This window comes from Vombatus ursinus, unplaced genomic scaffold, assembly GCF_900497805.2.
Source record: "Vombatus ursinus unplaced genomic scaffold, bare-nosed wombat genome assembly UNPS02014797.1, whole genome shotgun sequence".
NCBI classification, from domain to species: domain Eukaryota; kingdom Metazoa; phylum Chordata; class Mammalia; order Diprotodontia; family Vombatidae; genus Vombatus; species Vombatus ursinus.
In genome coordinates this window covers 1,737,929-1,757,775 of record NW_020954575.1, presented here as the reverse complement: position 1 = coordinate 1,757,775, position 19,847 = coordinate 1,737,929, and the positions used below count along the sequence as shown (strand labels likewise).

Here is a 19,847-nt window from a genome sequence, read left to right as displayed (position 1 = left end):
TTGATGTTTTGCCATACTTACAGAGCAATTGTTATTTCCAGAATTTCCAAATTGTTATCTTAAAATTTTGTTTTTAGAAAGGTACCTTGGTCACAACCCTTAAATACAGATGCTTTTTGCTATCTCTCCTCCAGATTATTCACCTAAAACGATTTCAGTTTGTGAATGGACGATGGATAAAATCACAGAAAATCGTTAAATTTCCTCGTGAAAGTTTTGACCCCAGTGCTTTTCTTGTGCCAAGAGATCCAGCTCTGTGCCAACGAAAACTACTCACACCCCAAGGGGATGACCTCTCTGAGCCCCGGATTCTACAGAGTGAAGTGAAGAAAGTGGATCCCCAGAACACATGGGCCACTGGGGAGGGGGATATGCTCAGCAAGAGCCCATCCTCACTCAGTGGAAACTTCATCAGTAACACAAAAGGTAGGGAGATTTGTAGCAGAGATAACACAACCTCTATAAGTCACCTTACCAGGACACTAGGTGAACTTTGGTGGGAGTCCTGGAAACAGTAAGCTTTTCTTTTAATATGTGCCCTCAAATTTTTTTTGGGGGGGGGGGCTAGGCAATGGGGTTAAGTGACTTGCCCAGGGTCACACAGCTAATGAGTGTTATGTGTCTGAGGCTGAATTTGAACTCAAGTCTTCTTGAGTCCAGGGTCAGTGCTCTATCCACTGTGCCACCTAGCTGCCCCTGTGCCCTCAATTTAGTCTAATGTATTGCAAGAGAGAGGAGTGTGTAGATTAAGTGTTTTGTTATACTGAATTGAAACTTAAATATTTTACTTTCCCATCCTTATATAGAAGATTTTCAGGTTACTCTCTTCTTTGGACCATTATGTCTTAGGGTTTAAAACCTAACTCAATTTGGAGAAACCTGATGGTTAGAGGAAGTGAAATTGTTTCTTCAGTAGCATGCAAAATAAACAGCTGTAAATCTGAGTATTTTCATCATCCTCTTTATAAATAGGTATTTGAACGGGCTCCTGAATTAGCTTTAGTGGATAAATTAATTCTTGTAAATTTATCCTCTTTTACAGGTTCTCCATCTTTAGCAAGAAAAAGTGGAACCAGTTGCCCCTCAAGCAAAAGTAGCAGCCCAAACAGCAGCCCACGGACTTTAGGAAGGAGCAAAGGGCGGCTCCGGCTGCCTCAGATTGGCAGCAAAAACAAGCTCTCAAGTAGCAAAGAGAACTTGGATGCCGGTAGAGAGAATGGCACTGACCAGACTTTTGAGCTGGCAGATGCCATGAGTAGGGGGCATGTGCTAGGTGGTAGTCAACCTGAGCTATTCACTCTTCAGGATCACGAGGCCACCTTAGCAAACGGATTCCTCTATGAGCATGACGCCTGTAGTAACGGCTGCAGCAATGGTCACGTGGAAAACCACAGTGAGGAGGACAGCATGGATGATCAAAGAGAAGATGTCTATGTTAAACCTATTTACAACTTATATGCAATTTCAGTAAGTAGGCTGTGAAATTGGGTCCTTGATCACAGAGGGATCTTTGGGTCATCCTACTTTGGCGCTTCTCAAAGAGAGATCCAAGGTTCAAGTCACTCAGAATTGTAAGGTTTTGTGGTTTGTTTTGTTCTTCATCTACTTTGCCATACAGATTTTAATCCACAATATAAAGTAAAAAATAAACTCCCCCCCAAAATTTAACCGTATTGATAGCTGTTTACCCAGGCAAAAGTTCCACAAGATCTGCAGGGAGCATGGGGGGTGAGAGGATTAGTGGTGGCAAGTGGTTATAATACATGATCCCCACAAAGGCTTCCCCCTACTGAAGTAGTCTGTTGACCAAGTAGTTTAATACCTACCGATTCTAGACCATTTTTTCATGACCTAAAGGTGAGAAATTTTAGTTCCAGCTACAGTGACTTTTAACATGCCTTCACTTTTCTCTTTATTTCTTTCAGTGCCATTCAGGAATTATGGGTGGGGGCCATTATGTCACTTACGCCAAAAACCCAAACAACAAGTGGTACTGCTACAATGACAGCAGCTGCAAGGTAACTGTCTCAGATCTTTGGTAGGAAGGCAAAAAAGAAACAGGGCAGGAAACACTCAAAATGATGCGTTCTTTTGAATTGAAAAATAACTTTTAATACATACAGCTACCTTTACTATAGATAGGAGAGGGCCAGGAATGAAGAGTTATTTCAAATGTCATATTTTACAGTTAGCTGTAGTCAGAATGTTTTCCAAATAATTGCATTTTCCTCTTACAAATTAAATACTCATTTTAAAAGCAGATAATCTAGCTAAAGTGTTATGTGGATTAAGAGAAACCACATTTTCTTTCCTGGAGAATCCAGGTCTCAGATTTGGTTTCAGGGTTTTTATTGAATGTGTCTATTTCACTTTCAGGAACTCCACCCAGATGAAATTGACACTGACTCTGCCTACATTCTTTTCTATGAGCAGCAGGGGATGGACTATGCACAATTTCTGCCAAAGATCGATGGCAAAAAAATGGCAGACACAAGCAGCATGGATGAAGACTTTGAGTCCGATTACAAAAAGTACTGTGTGTTACAGTAAACTCATGGTTCTTCCTGTCAGGCAAGGGGACATCAGAAAAGAACACCTTACAGCTGACATTAGTCGAAAGCATCACTGAAGCAGGCAAGCTAAATGTAGTTATTTTATCCTGTGACCCTGAAGCACAAAATGAAAAGCCTAATTAAATAGCTGTTAACATAATGATAAGATTGTTTTTGTTTGGGAATATCTCACTACAAGCTCTGACAAGTTCTCTGATGGGGAGTGACCAAGGCTGCCCTTGTCTGGTAAACAAAATGGTTTGGCGTGCCAGCAAATTAGGACCAAGGAAGAGCTAGTCTGTAGTGTAGAGTCTACTGGTTATCCTAACAAAATACGAAAGGTCTCCTTAGAATAAGAATAAAACAAAAAAACTTGTAGTGTTGTCTGGAGACGACATGATTTGCTACCTCCTTTTTCCTGAAGTTTTATTCCATTATATTGGCAAGACGTGGAAAGCAAGGTCATGAAAAGGTATATATGTAACTCTGGTATGGACACTTTTTTTAGACCATCTTGCCACTATTTATATGTCTATCTTGCTTTTTTGTTTTGTTTTTGTATTTAGAACACAGCTAAATCATTGGTGGCAGAATCTCAGAAAGGATTTCCTCTCAGTTGTGTAACCTTCATCCAGTGGCTGGATGGCTTTTGGGTAGCTGTGTGTAGGAAGAGGTATCTAAGGAATGGTTGTCCAGGCAGAGGCACTTTGGTTTGGGATACACCAACATGCATCTATTTCTTGACTGATGCTGGAGGAATGTTTGTAAATTTTCACCGTGTATCAAAATGCACATATTGCACAGAGAGTTCCTGGAAGAAAAGTTGCATCAAGAGCTAGGTTGTGTTTTGTGATTGATGTTTTTTTTTTTTAATTTTGCACTTTAAAAAACAAAACAAAACAAAACATAATTCGTACAGCTTAATGTTCAAAAGCCTCATATTTGGTGGCTCTAAAGTGACTAGAGAGTATTTTTGTTCCCTACTATGAAATTTAAAAACAACACAATACCGAAACATTGATAGTTTCTAGATAGTTCTCATGAAACTGGTGAATATGTTTTTATTATTCAACACTTGGAATAGAATAAATCTTCTATTGGTTTGCATTATTTCATTTATAAAGTAAAGAATTGCAGTACCCATTTTGGCATTTGTCAACTTTTAGGGCTTTTTTAATTTTATATTTAGTACTCATAACATTTTGTGACTCCCTTGGTCTTCATTGTTTCTCTAATTATTCAGGACTGGAAGAAAGATATATTCATTATTTATTTGAGACAGCATTTTAACATTTTTCCAGTGTTGATGTTTTTAAATATATTTGAAGTAAATGTTTTATTTTTTTCAGCCTTCCTTTGTTTGACTTAATCCTGATATGTTGACTGTCATTAACCACCACACTACCAAATTTCATCACCCTTCCTTAGAGGTGGGGGATAATTATGGATGTGATCAACATTTGTGTTCTGATTTCTGAGGCTAGTTAATATACAGTTTCCCCTTTGTGCATTTTGAAACATCTTAATCTGCCTGCAATCTTTTTTCCAATAAGGACTGAAAAAATTGTGTCATTTCACATGAAAATATACTCTTACCAATTCAGGGTGAAATTTTATTTTAATAAGGTGACATAAGTAAACAGCAGGATTTAGAGGCTGGTGAAATAAAACAAAATGCAGACTTTGTTTTAGAACTTTCAGTACACAAAAATTTTGTCTATTCCTACTTGGACAAGCTCCATGAAAAAGTAAAAAGATTTTTCAATAATTTCCTTACCAATGTTTTATTTAAGCAGGTAGCACAATCTGCTAATGTTATTTGATCCGTGTTTGTTATATTGGTTGTAATTATTTTTTAATTAAATTAATTCATGAATTAGCAGAAAATTTATTAAATTAACTATTAATATTAATTACATTCACTTTGTAAATTACTGTATAAAACTTATTGACAGTGCACTGACTTTAGAAAGATGTCAATGTATATAAATGCAGTGTAAATAAAATAGTGTTGATGGTATTGAAATATGAACTGTATAAAAAAGCATCAGTAATTGTATATGGAGTGAACCTGTTTATCTGTAACTATTATTACAACAAATTAAATACTGTGGCTGCACCTGTGTGTGGCTTTTTTTTATGGTTGTTGAAGTGTAAGTAGAAAGTCACCTAAGACCTTTCTCATCTGTGACCATATGTTAATCTTCCATTGTGAGTAATGTTATCTGGCATTTAGAGTCTATACTGAGTCCTCCAGTAAGCCACCCCTAATTAGCTGTATTGGGAGAAGAACAAGATGCTGAAAGACAAGCACAAAGAGTCTATTCCCCTCTCAGGAAATGCCAGAGGAAAAGCAGAGAGGCTGGAGCAGAGTAAGATATCTGAGCTGACCTGAGCAGAGCTGAGGCCCCATTCAGCCAGCTCTATGCCATTAACAAGTAGGTTCTGAGGAGCTGTCTGCTATATACTGTGCTTAGGGTGTGGTGGAGGAGATGCAAAGAATGAGACCTGTACTCTACCCTCAGGGAGCTTACTGTCCAGAAGATGAGTTGAGGCAGGGCAAGGAAAAAATTCTCATTTCCCTAAGTGCTTAAAGTAGTTGAAGATTGGGGGCAGAGGGTACTCTGAGAGATACCTCAAAAACTCTGATATTGCTTTATCTCTGTGAATGTTAAGAGTATATAAATAGAGGGGGGCAGAACCAAGATGGCAGAGTAAAAGCAGTGACTTGCTTCAACTCTCCTCAAAATACCTGCAGAAAGTGACTCTAAACAAATTCTAGAGCAGCAGAACCCACAAAAAGACAGAGCAAAACAAATTTCCAGCCCAAGATAACCTGAATGGTTGGTGGGAAAAGTCCATTGCGCCAGGCTGAGAGAGGAGTGCAGTTCCGCGTGGGCTGCACAGGCAAAGACAGGCCCCCAGCAAACTGGGAGCAGGCCTCAGGAGACTGAATCATGGGCATCTGTGACAGTTTTCAGACTTCTCAAACTACAAACGCTAAAGACAACTTAGAAGGTCAGTAGGAAAGGTCTGTTGGACCTGGGTGAGAGAGGAGCATGGTCCAGCCCTAGCCCCTGGTGCAGCCCTGGGGTGGCGGCTGGGGTGGCTGCTTCCGGAGCTCTCAGCCTACAGCAAGTGGGGGTTTGAGTGGCTAGTCAGAGGGGGATTGCAGGGATCTCTTTGCTGGCACTGAGGCAGGATTCTCTTGCTTTGCCTGTGCTTAAATCTGGGTCACAGTCCTAGGTGGCAGTCCTGGGGTGAAGAGGACCACTGGTATGGTGGAGCTTGTGGCAGCAGTGGAGAGGGAATCCTCCTCACAGTTCAAAGGCAGAAAAGAGTGCTTGTGGTCCCTCATAGACCAGAGCACAGGCCAGGAAACGAGTAAACACCCTGTCCTTGATCATACCACCTTGGAAGAACTGAAAACTTACAGGTCCCTAGAAGTATCTGAAAATAGCTGCACAAAACCCCTGAAGCTTGGAACAGTACACCTTCCACATTGAAAGCAGAGCTCTACCTTAACAGAGTTTAAAATTCTGGTGATTGGCTGGGAACATGAGCAAACAGCAGGAAAAAAACTCATACTATAGAATCTTACTTTGGTGACAAAGAAGATCCAAACATACAACCAGAAGCAGACAACAAAGTCAAAGCTCCTACATCCAAAGCCTCTAAGAAAAATAGGGCTTGATCTCAGGCCATGGAAGAGTTCAAAAAGGATTTTGAAAATGAAGTAAGAGAAGTAGAGGAAAAATTGGGAAGAAAAATGAGAGTGAAGAGTATATAAGTAGAATTATAAGAAACACACGTCAAACACATATGGAATAGTTAGACCTTTCCAACACGAAGCAGTAGTCGGACCAGGGAGCTTGGACAAGGGGCAAGTCTACGGCTCTTACTCTAACCACAGAACAAAGTTGTATGGAATAATATAAAATGTTACAGCAGTTAAAACCCCTGTTTGTTAGGGGGAAGAACATGCTATTTCTGGGTGGGGGGGAGGCAACAATTCATAAAAATGAAAGTCCCCAAACACTTAGTCCCCCACTGGTTAAAGAATAATCTTGAAAGGGGCAAGTGTGTAGAAATAGATGTGTTTTATTACTCTACTGAACTGCTGGTGGCAATTGCCATTCAGCAAGCACTAGACTTGCCACAAGGTGGTGCTGTTCACTGAATAAAGGAAGTCTTCTAGTGCTTGCTTTTGGCTCCACTAAACTGGCTGTCACATCTAATTCAACATTCTTTGGTAGTAGGCTGGGACATACCTGGATTAACGGAATTGAGGACACAGGGTATTGGATAACAGGCTAGATTTAGGAGGAGCAAAAGCTGTCATATGGACTTTACACCCCCTATCATTCTTTGTCATGTATCCCATATTGAGCAGATGCTACTATAAAGCAGTAACAGAGGAGCTCATGAACTGAGTTGCTTCTCTTCTGAAATCAGTGTGGTATGGATAGAGCAAGCAAGAAATCCCTGCCCTTTGGTCACAGTATAAACCAAATCCATGTGTACGTTCAAAAGCTGTTTTTGAATCTTTGTTCAAAGTGTTGTGTCATGGGAAAATCAAAGAAATATAAGATATTCCTTAGTCTTATGAGAGACAAGGCATACATTTATAAAGGGGACAAAGGGATAGAGACTAGACCTGTGATTTCATATAAAGAATTCCGAAATGGTCCGCTAGGTGGCGCAGTGAATAGAGCGCTGGCCTTGGAGTCAGGAAGACCTGAGTTCAAATCCAACCTCAGATCAAACACTTGACAGTAGCTGTGTGACCCTGGGCAAGTCACTTAATCCCAATTGCCTAGGGAAAAAAAAAGAAAAAACAAGTTTTAATTAACCATGAATAGGAATGGAATGAACTTACCCCTAAAATGGAGGGAAGGTAAAGTAAAGAGACCTATAAGGAGGCATAAGACAATAAAATTTTAAATGAGACATTAGGGATATAAAGGCATAAATGCAAGAGATGTTACAAGGGAAAAACCGATAGTTGCTAATTGGGTATGGTGGTGAGATAGGGTTTAGATTTGCTGAATTATAGGTTTGCAGTAGGATATCCAAACAATAGACTCTTGGAGAGGCTATGCTGCAACTCGGGGGAAAGGTTAACGGGGACTAGAAGTTTTGATCTGGCAGTCACATTGAAATTCAAATTGAAACCATAAGAGATAAAAAGAGCAAAGGTCAAAAGAACTGAGCCAGTCAGGAAGAAGAGAGAAAAACTGGAGAACCAGGACTCCTGTGATTAGGGTTGGGTGGAGCAAAAGAGATAAGGAAACTGAACTAGGAAAGATGATTCTATAATATTTACTGAGAATAGGACCTGGGAAAGAGAAGTGAGCCTTAACTGCATGATGGACAATGACAAGTTTAAAACCCTCCCTGTACACCTGTGCCTTTGGCAACTGATAACTTACCTGACTCATTCTTCAATAGCACCAATAGCGTCCTAAAGGACTGATGAGATTCTGAGGGGGAACAAGTCCAGCCCATGGAGGGGGGCTGATGAGTGACAGCGGATGGCCCAACAAGGTGTCTATCTATGATGTGTTTCTAAGGACTAATGGTCAGGGTCAGCCATAGCACTGAGCTCAGTATGAGGCCATGTCACAATGTTCTCTATGGGGGTTGAGTGATAGGAGCCAAGCAGCCCATAGAAGCTCAGGACCAGGACATAGTGGGGAATAGGATATGTCCAAAGGCACCTTACCACAGAGAATTGTATTTTTCATTTATCTACTCAGCAGACAGGACAGAAGGAAGGAGGGAATCTAGCTGTTTAGGAGGCTGATGATGGGCCTTTCTAGTCCAGAGAGAATATTCAAGGACCTAGGAGCAGTAGGTTCTAGACAACTTTCCACAGAAGATGAGTAACATGTTGGTGATTCAACCTAAGGAGCAGCAAAAATCCGTGTCCAGAAGCACGACTTCCAAGAAACAAGGGTGTGTAAGGGGAGCTTGGCTCTGTTTCCCTTAAGCTGAGTTGTCCTTTTGGTTGATGGTGAGCATGCCCTCCTTCCACATAGGAACTGTAGAAAAGACCTTAGTGGTTATCTAATTCAACTCCCTCATATTATAAATGAAGAAACTAAAACCCAGAGGGGACCCAAGGTGATGCAGGTAATAAGTAACAAAGGCAAGATAGCACCCGAACTCTAATCTATTGGCCTTAGAGTCACTCTTCCTCCGTTCTTGAGGGAACACTTAGCACAGTGCCTGGAACATAGTGGTTGATGCAGGCACTTAATAAATGTTTATTGATCAGCTGATTGAGTTGTATTTGTACTTGTACCACTAATTGGCTCACAGTTTTCCTCTCCTCCCCAACCTCTGCCCTTATACCAAGGGACTTCTATATTCCCCCAAGTACCATAGCCTCCCAGTTCCTAAATCTCAATTCCCATGACTCATGCTTTCACAGCCACACACAGGATCAGTCAGACCCTTGATCTCACTGTCACAAGTATTCCATTTCTATGATCGAGAATTCTAAAATGGCTTTATTCAACCATAACCTGCTGCCATTCCATATTTCCTTATGCCTTATTCCTCTTAAACCTATTATTTGCCCTTACCTTAATCTCAAATCCCTAACTCAGGATTCTCTCCCTGCATGGGCTTCACTTTCCTCTCTTCGCAGCTTTGACACTGTAGTCAACCAAACATATTATCCTCAACTCTGAAAGCCCATGCCCCTTTGTCTTATTTCCCAACCCTGCATTGCTTTCACTGTCTACTAACTCTGCTCCTCACTTGCAGCTAAATAAATTGCTGAAGAAAATCACAACCAAGCTGACTGGGACCACTACAAATTTATATTTATATGTAATCCCTTTTATATTTCTATATAATTATTTATATGTTATATAGAAAATGTTTGTTTTTATATATTTACTTAATTTATATTTATATATAACCTTACATATAATTATTTTTATGTATTTATATCACATATATTTGTTTATATATTTATGTATTTTATTTATCTCTGTTATAGATAATATACTTACATAATATAATTTATATTTATCTAGAATCTTACATTTATATAGAATCTTAACTGGATTTTCACTTTAGCAAGGAAATCCTTTCATCCTCCAAAAAAATGATTCTCTATCTCACTCCTACAGGACTGTTCCAAACCTCTTTCCTGAAGCCTCCCTCACCAACATCTTCCCTTTCCCTTTGAACAGAGGACTTTGCCTCCTACATGTTGGGAAAGTAAAGGCCTGGTGCTTTGAGTTCTCTCTTCTCTAGTCCACATCATAAAACCCTTTGATGTCGTCTCTAATCTCCATATTTATTTCATTCTCTGAAGAAGACACGACCCTTTTCCTTATCAAGTCCGAAACTTTGCCATGTACCTTTTGTCCCATTCCCACTCCCACCTCTGGCAAATTGTCCCCGCCATCATTCCCCCTTTTTCTCTAATCTTTAATCTCTCCCTTTCTACTGATTATTTTCCTGCAGTCTACAAAAATATCCACATCTCTCAAGTCCTTTAAAATAAAACCACCTCATTTGAACTTAACATGCCCTCAAGCTATCATCCTATCTCTCTCCCCTTTCACATCTAAATTCCTAGGAAAAAGCTTTCCAACATTCACTGTCTCCTCTTACTTGTTCTCATTCTTTTCTCAATACTTTGGAATGTAAATTCTGGCCTCATCATTCAACTGAAACTTCTTTCTCCACAGTTGCTAGTGATCTTTTTATTGCTGCATATGATGGCCCTTTCTCAACCCCAATCCTTCTTGAACCCCTGGCAGCATTTGACACTGTTGGGCTCCTGGATGTTGTCTCCTCTCTGGATTTTTGTGACATGCTTGTCTTTTGGCTCTCCTCTTACATGGCTCACAACTCGCTCTTTCTCAGTCTTCTTTGCTAGAGAGATGAATCAACCATATCTCTCCCCTTAGCTCTGTCCCCCAGGAAGGGTTCTCTTCAGGTCCAACTTGATAACCTATAAAGATTCAATATGTCCAAAACAAAACTCCTCTCTCCCCAAAACCTTTCCCTTCCTCTGAACCTTCCTATCTCTTTTGAGAATATCATCATGTTTTACTAACCCAGTTTAGTAAACACTCCCATATACACATACACATATACTTAGGGTCAACTCTTTATTGGCTCTTACCATATACAGTTATCCCTTCCACATCTCGACTTTCCCCATCGTGGTTCTGATATATAGCAGGTTGGCATAAGAAATTAAATGGGGAATTTAAGGGAGTTTTGGAGAAGTCGCAGATGATATGCTATGGCCAGCAGACAACAGAGAAAACATTTAGAAACTCAGAAATGATAAAATGTACAGATAGTATTACATAATGTCAACCCAAATTTTACAATAAGGTACTGTAAACACTCAATAAAAGAAAAAATTCAGACTTCTTCTCTGGTTCAAAGGGAAGGTCAAAAAATTTTACTTGAATTTTCCAGATGGGGGATGACCGCTATGCCCGTAACCCCCTTCATGTGGAAGGCATAATTGTAAATCCAGTCAGTTGCCAAATCCTGTACATTTTGCATCTACAACAACTCTGATATTTATCCCCTCTCTCCATTCCACAATCACCCAAATTCAGGGCCCTCCCCATCTCTAACCTAGATTATCACAATAGCCTCCTAATTTATCTCCCTACCTCAGGCCTCTCCACTTTCCAATCCACCTTCCACACAAATACCACTCAGATATAAACTCCTCTGTTTGATATTAAAATCCTTCACAACTTGACTCTAGCTCAGCTTTCAAGGCTTATCACATATTATTTCTTTCACAAACTCTATCAGCCAAATTGTCTTTCACTATTCCTCATACAAAACATTCCATCTTCTGTCCCCATGCCTTTGCAAAATCTGTTCCCATGCCTGGAATACATTTGCTTCACATCTCTGCCTCTTAGGAAAGATTCCCTTGTTTCTTTCAAACTTCAATTCAACCACTACCTTCTAAATGAAGTCTTTCTAGATTCTCCCAGCTACTAATTCCTCCCCCTTCTCACCCCAGGAAAAAAAAAATTTAACCATATATTTATTTTATACATGCTTATAATTGTATGTGTTGTCTCCTGAAATAGAACATAAGCTGTTTGAAGACAGGGATTTTTCCATTTTTGTCTTTGTATCACCATGCCCTAGCTGAGCACCTGGCATATAGTAGTCTCTTAATAAATGCTTGTTAATTGATTGATTGGGTGTGTAAAGGGTGGTGTCTTGGCCTCCACCATCTTGAAGTTGACTTCCTCCTTCCCAAACTTCAGAGGAGTAATTTCTGTTTCTGCTCAGTGATTTATTTTCCTTCTCTATAAAATGAGGAGATTGAAGGAGAGACCTCTAAGATTATCTAAATCTTATGATCTCAATATATTAGTCGTTAGTGATCTCCATGAGGACAAGGATTTGTGTCTTTTTTAAACTTTGTGGCACCCCTTCCCCCAACCTCTACACACAGTAGGTGATTAATAAATTGTTGAATTGAATTGAATTCAATCAGGTACAATGTGGCAAAAATAGCAGATATGAACTCAGAGGACCTCACTTTGAATCCTGCTCTGCCATTTACTACCTTTGTGGCATTGGGCAACTCACTGAACCTCTCTGGGCCTCAGTTTCCTCATCTACAAAATGAGGATGTGGGAGGAGATGACCTCAGAGGTCTCTTTCAACTCTAAATCTCTGATACTATGATAAGCATTTATTATGTGCCAAACACTGCTGGATATTAAAAAAAAAAAAAAGAAAGAAAGTGAATCAGCCTCTGCCCTCAAGAAGCTTATTCTCCAATGAGGGAGGAAATGTATATATAGGTGGGAAGGCACCATCAATCGATCAATACATATTAAGTTACAGCTGTATGCCAGGTACTGTGCCAGATGCTGAGGAATATAAATAAAAAGAATGAAACTATTCCTACTCATGAGGAATTTAAATTCTTTTTTTTTATATTAGTCATGTTACAGAAGAAAACACAAGCCAAAAAAAAAAAACCCATAAAAAAATAAAGTGAAAAGTAGTATGCTTCAATCTACATTCAGGCTCCATCAGTTCTTTCTCTATAGATGGATGGCATTTTTCATCATAAGTCCTTTGGAATGGTCTTGGATCATTAGCTAAGAATAGTTAAGTCATTATAAGTTGATCATTGTACAATATTGCTGTTACTATGAACGATGTTCTTCTGGTAGAAACTTAAATTCTTATGGGGAGACAAATAGTACATATATGCATATATACAGCACAAATATGAATAGAACAAATACAAGCATATACAAGATAGTTAAATACAAGATTGTTTGGGAGGGAGGACACTAGCAGCAGAGGAGATAAAAAAAAAACTTCATGCAGAAGATGGTGCTTGAGCCCCATCTTAAAAGAAAAGAGAGATTCTAGGAGTTGGAGGTAGAGAGAGAGGAATACATTCCAGGCATGTGGGACAAGTGCGAAGACAAAGCATCATGTATGGTGAACAGAGAGAAGGCCAGTTTGGCTACATCAAAGAGTACAGGAAGGGAAGCAATGTTCAAAAGGTCTGAAAAGATGGGCTGTGGCCAATTTGTGTGGAACTTAACATAGGAATTTCTATTTTATCCTAGACCAATAGGAAGCCACTGAAGGTGGTTGAATAGGTAAGTCATATGGTCAAATCTGTGCTTGAGGAAAATTACTTTGGCAGTAGGGTGGAGGAGGGACTGGAGTGGACTTGAGGTAGATGGACCAATTGGGAGGCTGTTGAAATGATCTAGATGACAGGTGATGAGAGGCATGGACTAAGGTGATAGCTGTGTTGAGTAGAGAGAAAAAGGGTCATGGTGGAGGCAAAGATTTAGTCATTGATTGGATATGTGGGGTAAGAGTGAGTGAAGGGTCTAGTAATTCAGAAGTTACAAACCTAAAAGACTGGAAGGATGGTGGTGACAAAAAAGGGAAGTTAGGAAGAGGGAGGTAGCTTGGGGAGAAAGATAATGAGTTCAGTTCTGGACATGTTGAGTTTGAGATGTCTCCAAGACATTCTGTTTGAAATGTCCAAAAGGAAATTGGTGGTGCAGAACTAAAGCTCAGAGAGAGATTGGGACTAGACATGTAGATCTGGAAGTCATTCACTTAGAGATGATAGTTAAACCCAGAGAAGCTGATGAGGTTACCAAGAGAGAATTGGGAAGGAAAAGAGGATCTAGGGCAGAATCTTGAAGAACACCCACAGTTAGGGAATCATGATACATGTGATGAGCCAATAAGGCAGACTAAGAAGGAACAGACAAGTAAGAAGAGAACCAAGTCTCATCATCATATCATTTTATCATATAAACCTAGAAGGGACAAGGTATACAGGAAAAGGATATGGTCCACAATGTCAAATGCATCAGAGTGGTTGAGAACTGAGAAAAGACCATCAGATTTGGTAACTTTGATTTTTGAGGCAATCAGGGTTAAGTGACTTGCCCATGCTCACACAGCTAGTAAGTGTCCGAGGCCAGATTTGAACTCTTGTCCTCCTGACTCCAGGGCTAGTGGTCTATCCACTGCACTGTCCAACTTCCCCTAGGTTTAATAACGTTGGAGACAACAGTTGCAGTTGAATGGTGAGATCTGAAGCCAAACTGCAACGCACTCAGAAATGAGTGGGGAGAAAATGGAGGCTGGCAATAAATAAATAAATGAATGAATGAATGAATGAATGAATGAATGAATGAATAAATAAATAAATAAATAAATAAAGGGAGCAGTGGCGCAGTGGATAGAGCACCGGCCTTGGATTCAGGAGGACCTGAGTTCAAAAAAAATAAATAAAAATAAATAAAAAATGAAGGCCCAAACTAGGGTGTGTCAATGGGGGAGAGGGATGATACTGAATGGTAAAGAGAGTCACCCAGGCCCTGATACCACCTTTTCCCACTGCCCCCTGAAGTTCTTGGTCCCAACTTCAAACTAGGGAACAAACACCTTCTCACATAATGGGAGAGGAAGAAGGCTTGTGTGTACTTAGATTGGGAAGAGGGGGCAGGAATTTGCAGCAGAAGTCCAGAAGTAGGCCTCTAGGATTCAGATGAATAACCAAGAGTGCTCCTTCCTCTTCATTTTCCTCCTCTTTCTCTTTGCTCAGGACTCCAGGCTTGGAAGGTAGAGAACAGCACAGTTGCCTGGGAAAGAAGCCAGGGTAACTACCTACAGCAATCCAGGCCTTCTCTATCTTTTGCTCTGGGGGGCAGTCTGGGCCCTTGGGGACTTAGAAGTCTGGTGAGAAATTCTTAACATCACAAAAAGAAAAAATTCAGTGAAATGGTCTGAAGCTTTGCACTCTCAGTTTCAGAGAGCATCTTATTGGGGATTTAACAGATATTGGGCCAGATGGTAAGATGGAACAGATCAGGAAGTCAAAGTTTGGATTGACTGCTCCTGGGACAGTTTCCATTGTGGCTCTTGGGGGTTGCTGTGTTCTCACTTGGCCTCTGTCCAGACTCAGCTACCTGACAATGTTTAATCCATTTAGTACAATGCCTCTCCCCCAAAGATGCGGGGCCTTTTCCTTCCTGGCCCTTCCTCCGGGAGGGAGGGAGAACAATTGAATTTAATTGAAAAACCTTTCTCTCCCCAGGTGTTTGCATCCCCAGCAGTGTGGACTCTAAACCAGATACCACATGTCCATTAGGCCAGGATCCCAGAGCTGCTCTCACATATATCTTTTTCCCCAATCTATCCCTCCTCCTTCCCTTTCATCCTTCCTCAAACCCTAGATTCTATCCTGATTAAGCAGGGGCAGAGGGCAGAGGCCTATCCGTCTTTTTTAATCTTCTTTGACATTTATCTGCTTTCTCAGGCCTGGGCTCAAACCTGTCAATAACAGGGCTATTGAGTAATAACGAAGTTGTTCAGAAGATAGAGTGAGATAATATATGTAAAGGGCTCTGTAAATCATAAAATACTATGCAAATGTAAGGTGTTGATTGACATTTTGCCCCAGTGATTCCATTGCTGGGAGTGTGCCTATACATATACATATATATGCACATATATATATACAGACACAGACACATATATACATAGATGTGTGTATATGCATATAACACAGCACTCCTTGTGATAGCCAAAATGACTCTGCCCCTCCCTCCAAAAAACCCCAAAAGACTGAAAACAAAGTTGGCACTCATCATTGAGGAATATCTGAAGGAATTGATGGCATGAGGATGTCATGGGATTTTATTGTGCAGAAAGGATATGCATATAAAGCATATGAGCAATCTAAAGATTCAGGGAAAGGTTCATGTAAAGTAATAAAGTAAAGAAGGAAGAAACAAGAGAACAGTATACACAGTGACCATCATCATGTAAATGATGGCAGTGCAGAAAGATAGTCAAACTCGGGTTAATTGCATTGAACAATTCTTGGTTCCAGAGAACAGAGAACAATACACGTATGTGTCTCTCATGCTTGGAGTACCTGGAAGGCTCTCTCTCTTCATTTCCACCTTCTAGCTTCTCTGGCTGCCTTTAAGTCCCAACTAAAATCCCATCTTCTCATTCTTTTTATTTTTTTATTTTTATTTTTATTCTTTTTATTTATTTATTTATTTTTGCTACTGGACACTAGAGAGATTCAAGTATCTTTGTTTTTTGGGGTTTTTTTTTGTTTTTTGTTTTTTGCTAGGCAATGGGGTTAAGTGACTTGCCCAGGGTCACACAGCTAGTAAATATTATGTGCTTGAGGTTGGATTTGAACTCAGGTCCTCCTGACTCCAAGGCCAGTGCTCTATCCACTGCACCACCTAGCTGCCCCATAAAATCCCATCTTCTCCAAGAAGCCTTTCCCAACTCCTCTTAAATCTAGTACTTTCTCTCTTTTAATTATTTCCTACTTATCCTGTATATAGCTTTGCTTGCACAAATTTGCTTGTTGTCTCTCCCATTAGACTGTAAGCTCCTTGAGGGCAGGAACTGTCTTTTGTCTCTTTTTGTATTCCCAGCACTTAGCACAGTGCCTGGCACGTAATAAATGCTCAATAAATGTTTATTAATGTTTTGCATAATTGCACATGTATAACCTTTATATCAAATTGCTTACCATCTCAGGGAAAGGGGAAGTCAGGGAGGAAGAGAGAAAATTTGGAACTCAAAACTTTTTTAAAATGAATGTTAAAAATTATCTTTATGTGTAATTAGGAAAAAATAAAATATTATTTTAAAAAATAAGTATTTATTGACTGACATCTCTCCTGTCATTGGAGAGGAGGTGGAGGAATATGGGTGCAGTATGTTACCTTCTCTCATTAAAGAGGTGGAGGAATATGGACGAAGTATGTTGCTGATTTGCTTTTGAATATGTTTGGTTTGTCAATTGGTCAGTCAGTCAACAAGCAGTTGTTAAAAGCACCTACTACTGGTTATGCTTAACTTTTTTTCTTTGTCACAAAGGGTTCAATGTTAGGGGCAGGGGAGAATATATCGGGATATGATTCAGATTTAAAAGGAAATTATTTAAAAAAGGCAGTATGTTTTTATTTCCAAGTGTCAAAAGTACTCCAACTAGTAAAGGTCTTACAGGACCTGTTTTAATAAGTATGGAAAACTCATTCGAAATGGATAGCATCCATATTATACATATTGCGCTGTCTTTAGTGAGACATTTTACACATGCTCTTGCTTACACTCTTCATTTCCCAAGATTACCGTTTCTCCTCACAGTCCTCATGCTTGGAATCCCCCATGGATCCTAAACCAGAGAGCTTCAGTTGAGAGAGGTTTCTTGCAGCAACACAGAAGACAGTAGCTCAGGTCCCCGTGGGGACCCACGTAAAGAGATACAAGGGCTATTCACATTGCCAAAGACTAAATGGCTAAAGGAGAATGACAGAAACAATAAATGGGAAATCTTGAACCAGGAGAAATAGCTGGAGTAAGAGTAGCCCCACCAGATCAACCTTACAAAGTACTGAATGAGAAAATACCTGGTAAACCAGCCTCGGAAAATCAGGCTTTTTCCTTGGGGAGCCTTTAGAGAAGATGACTACATGAGGTCCATGTTTCGTCCTGACCTTGGATAGCTGGTCATCATACTGATTTTGTGGTCTGGAGGTCTGTGAATCAGGCCTGTGAAAGTCTCCGGTACTCGGCCCTTCATAAAGGTTTTGATCAAGGAAGCGGCATCTGTGACTTAGGATCACCCGCTCTTGAACTGGAAGGGCCTGGAAAGGCCATCTAATCCAGCTGAACTACAGAGAGTTCGGTGAAATGAGGCTGGAAGGTCCTAGAAAGCAGGGACTATCTTCTGCCTTTCTTTGTATCCTCAGCACTTAGCATGGCACCTGGCACAAAGGAGGTATAATAAATGCTTGTCAACTTCACTGGAAATGACTTGCCCAACATCACAAAGGTAGTAAGTGAAAGGGGCAGGACTCAAACCCAGGTCCTCCAATTCCAGTGAAACCGTACTGCATTGACAGTAACGAAAGAACAATGAACTTAGTCAGAAAATCTGTCCTGGCTCTGCTACTTGCTGGTTGTATGACCACGGGCTTTCCTAATTTCAATGGCCGGGGCAGCTAGGTGGCACAGTGAATAGAGTACCGGCCCTGGAGTCAGGAGGACCTGAGTTCAAATCCGACCTCAGACACATAACACTTACTAGCTGTGTGAACCTGGTCAGGTCACTTAACCCCATTGCCTAACCAAAAAAACAAACAAACAAACAAACAAAAATTGATCTCTAATTTCAATGGCCTCATCTTAGGCAGCTGGGTAGCACCAGAGGGAGAGAGCTCAGATCTTGGAGTCAAGCTAGACCTGAGCTCAGATCCAACTTCTGACACTTACTAGTTATGTGACCCTGGGCAAAGTCATCCTTTAACCTCTCTCTGCCTCATTTTTCTTCATCTGTAAAATGGGGATAAATATAATACCTACTTCACAGAGTTGTTGCGAGAATCACATGTGATTACATATGTAAAGTGCTCTACAGACCTTAGTTTAAAGGCTAGCTATTATTATTGTTATTATTATTAGCTTGTAAGCTCCTTGAGAGCAAGTACTGTCTTTTGCCTCTTTTTGTATCCCAGTGCTTAGTATAGGGCCTGGCACATAGTAGGCACTTAATAAATGTTTATAGATTGAGTGATTATCTGTATATAATAAAGTGGTGGTTAATAATACACAACTACCTGGTAGGAGCAGAAGGTTGATAACCTAAATGATACTCTTCATCTGCACCGAAGCACTTTGTCTCCCCCAAAGGCAAGCTAGGGCTACAATGATGAGGAATGGGGCTGTAAAGGAAAGAATTTCCCTGGGGAATTCTAAGTTATTGTTGAGTGCACTTAAGAACAGGGATGGAGCAATAAAACAAGTGAGAAAGCTGGGAGGGTGCAGAAAGGGCGGGATGGGTGGGGAAGGACCACTTGTAGGATTCTCCCTTATGCCAATGACTGGAGAAAAGGTCCCCCATTTGACCTTCCTGGTGAATGGGGTAGCATTCATTTCTTTCTCAGGGCCAGCTGCTAGGATGACATGAATCACCTACAGGAAATATTACCTCCCCAGATAAAAACCTGGTCAGGATAAGGCTCAGCTTCCCTTCTGAGGTCCCAGGGGATGGGTAAAGACAACTCTAGACTCCACACAGAGTGGAAGGCTGGGTGGTAGCACCCCCCACTCCCCCAGTGCTCTGATTTAGTGATCCTTGGGGGTCCACTGCTTCTTTGGAGCCCTCTAGGAATGCAGAGGTCTTCCTCTCTATTGAAATAACCTTGGATTTCTCTTCCTAAGACTTGATGCTTTCAGGAATTATAGATTATAGATGGATGTCTGACTCCTCTCCATATCTAAAGGGCAAAAGGGGAAAAATCTGGAGTAAGCTAGAGCAGGAAGGGTTTGGGTCAGTCTCAAGAGGCACTTCCTAGCCAGCAAAAGGGGTTTAAGAAATCTGTCCACTCCCCCACCTCCCCACCCCCACTACCTGGTCCGACTCCTAGATTCTCCATACCTGTGAAAGGATCCAGGAGTCAGGAAAGGTTAGTTTCCAGGGCAACCTAAATATAGGAAAAAAATTCTTCCTGAGGTTGATCAGCAGGTGAAAATAGGAAGGCATTACCCCCCATCACAGCCTTGGCGTCTCTTATCCTGGGACCAGGGCCCTTCCCGCCACCCTGGCTCCAGTAACTAAAGGGGGAGGGGAAGGGAAGACACTGTCCAGTGGGCGTGAAGGCTTCCCAGAGTCTCTCTCCACCCCAGCCCTCAGTTCTTTTGTTTCTCTGCTAGATTTGTAATAAATAGAGCCAAGGCAACCATCTC

The 19,847-nt window shown here is 40.7% G+C and overlaps 1 protein-coding gene across 1 annotated transcript in view; it reads left to right on the top strand.

The window, feature by feature from the left end:
• Positions 1–4,671, top strand: part of USP32 (ubiquitin specific peptidase 32) — a 260,532-nt gene extending 255,861 nt beyond the window's left edge. The window contains exons 31-34 of the mRNA XM_027870297.1: positions 135–426; positions 1,043–1,467; positions 1,926–2,018; positions 2,377–4,671. Of these exons, the coding sequence (XP_027726098.1) occupies positions 135–426; positions 1,043–1,467; positions 1,926–2,018; positions 2,377–2,550 (984 nt within the window). The 3' untranslated portion in view covers positions 2,551–4,671. The remainder of the gene's footprint in view (positions 1–134; positions 427–1,042; positions 1,468–1,925; positions 2,019–2,376) is intronic.
• Positions 4,672–19,847: the final 15,176 nt, after the last annotated feature.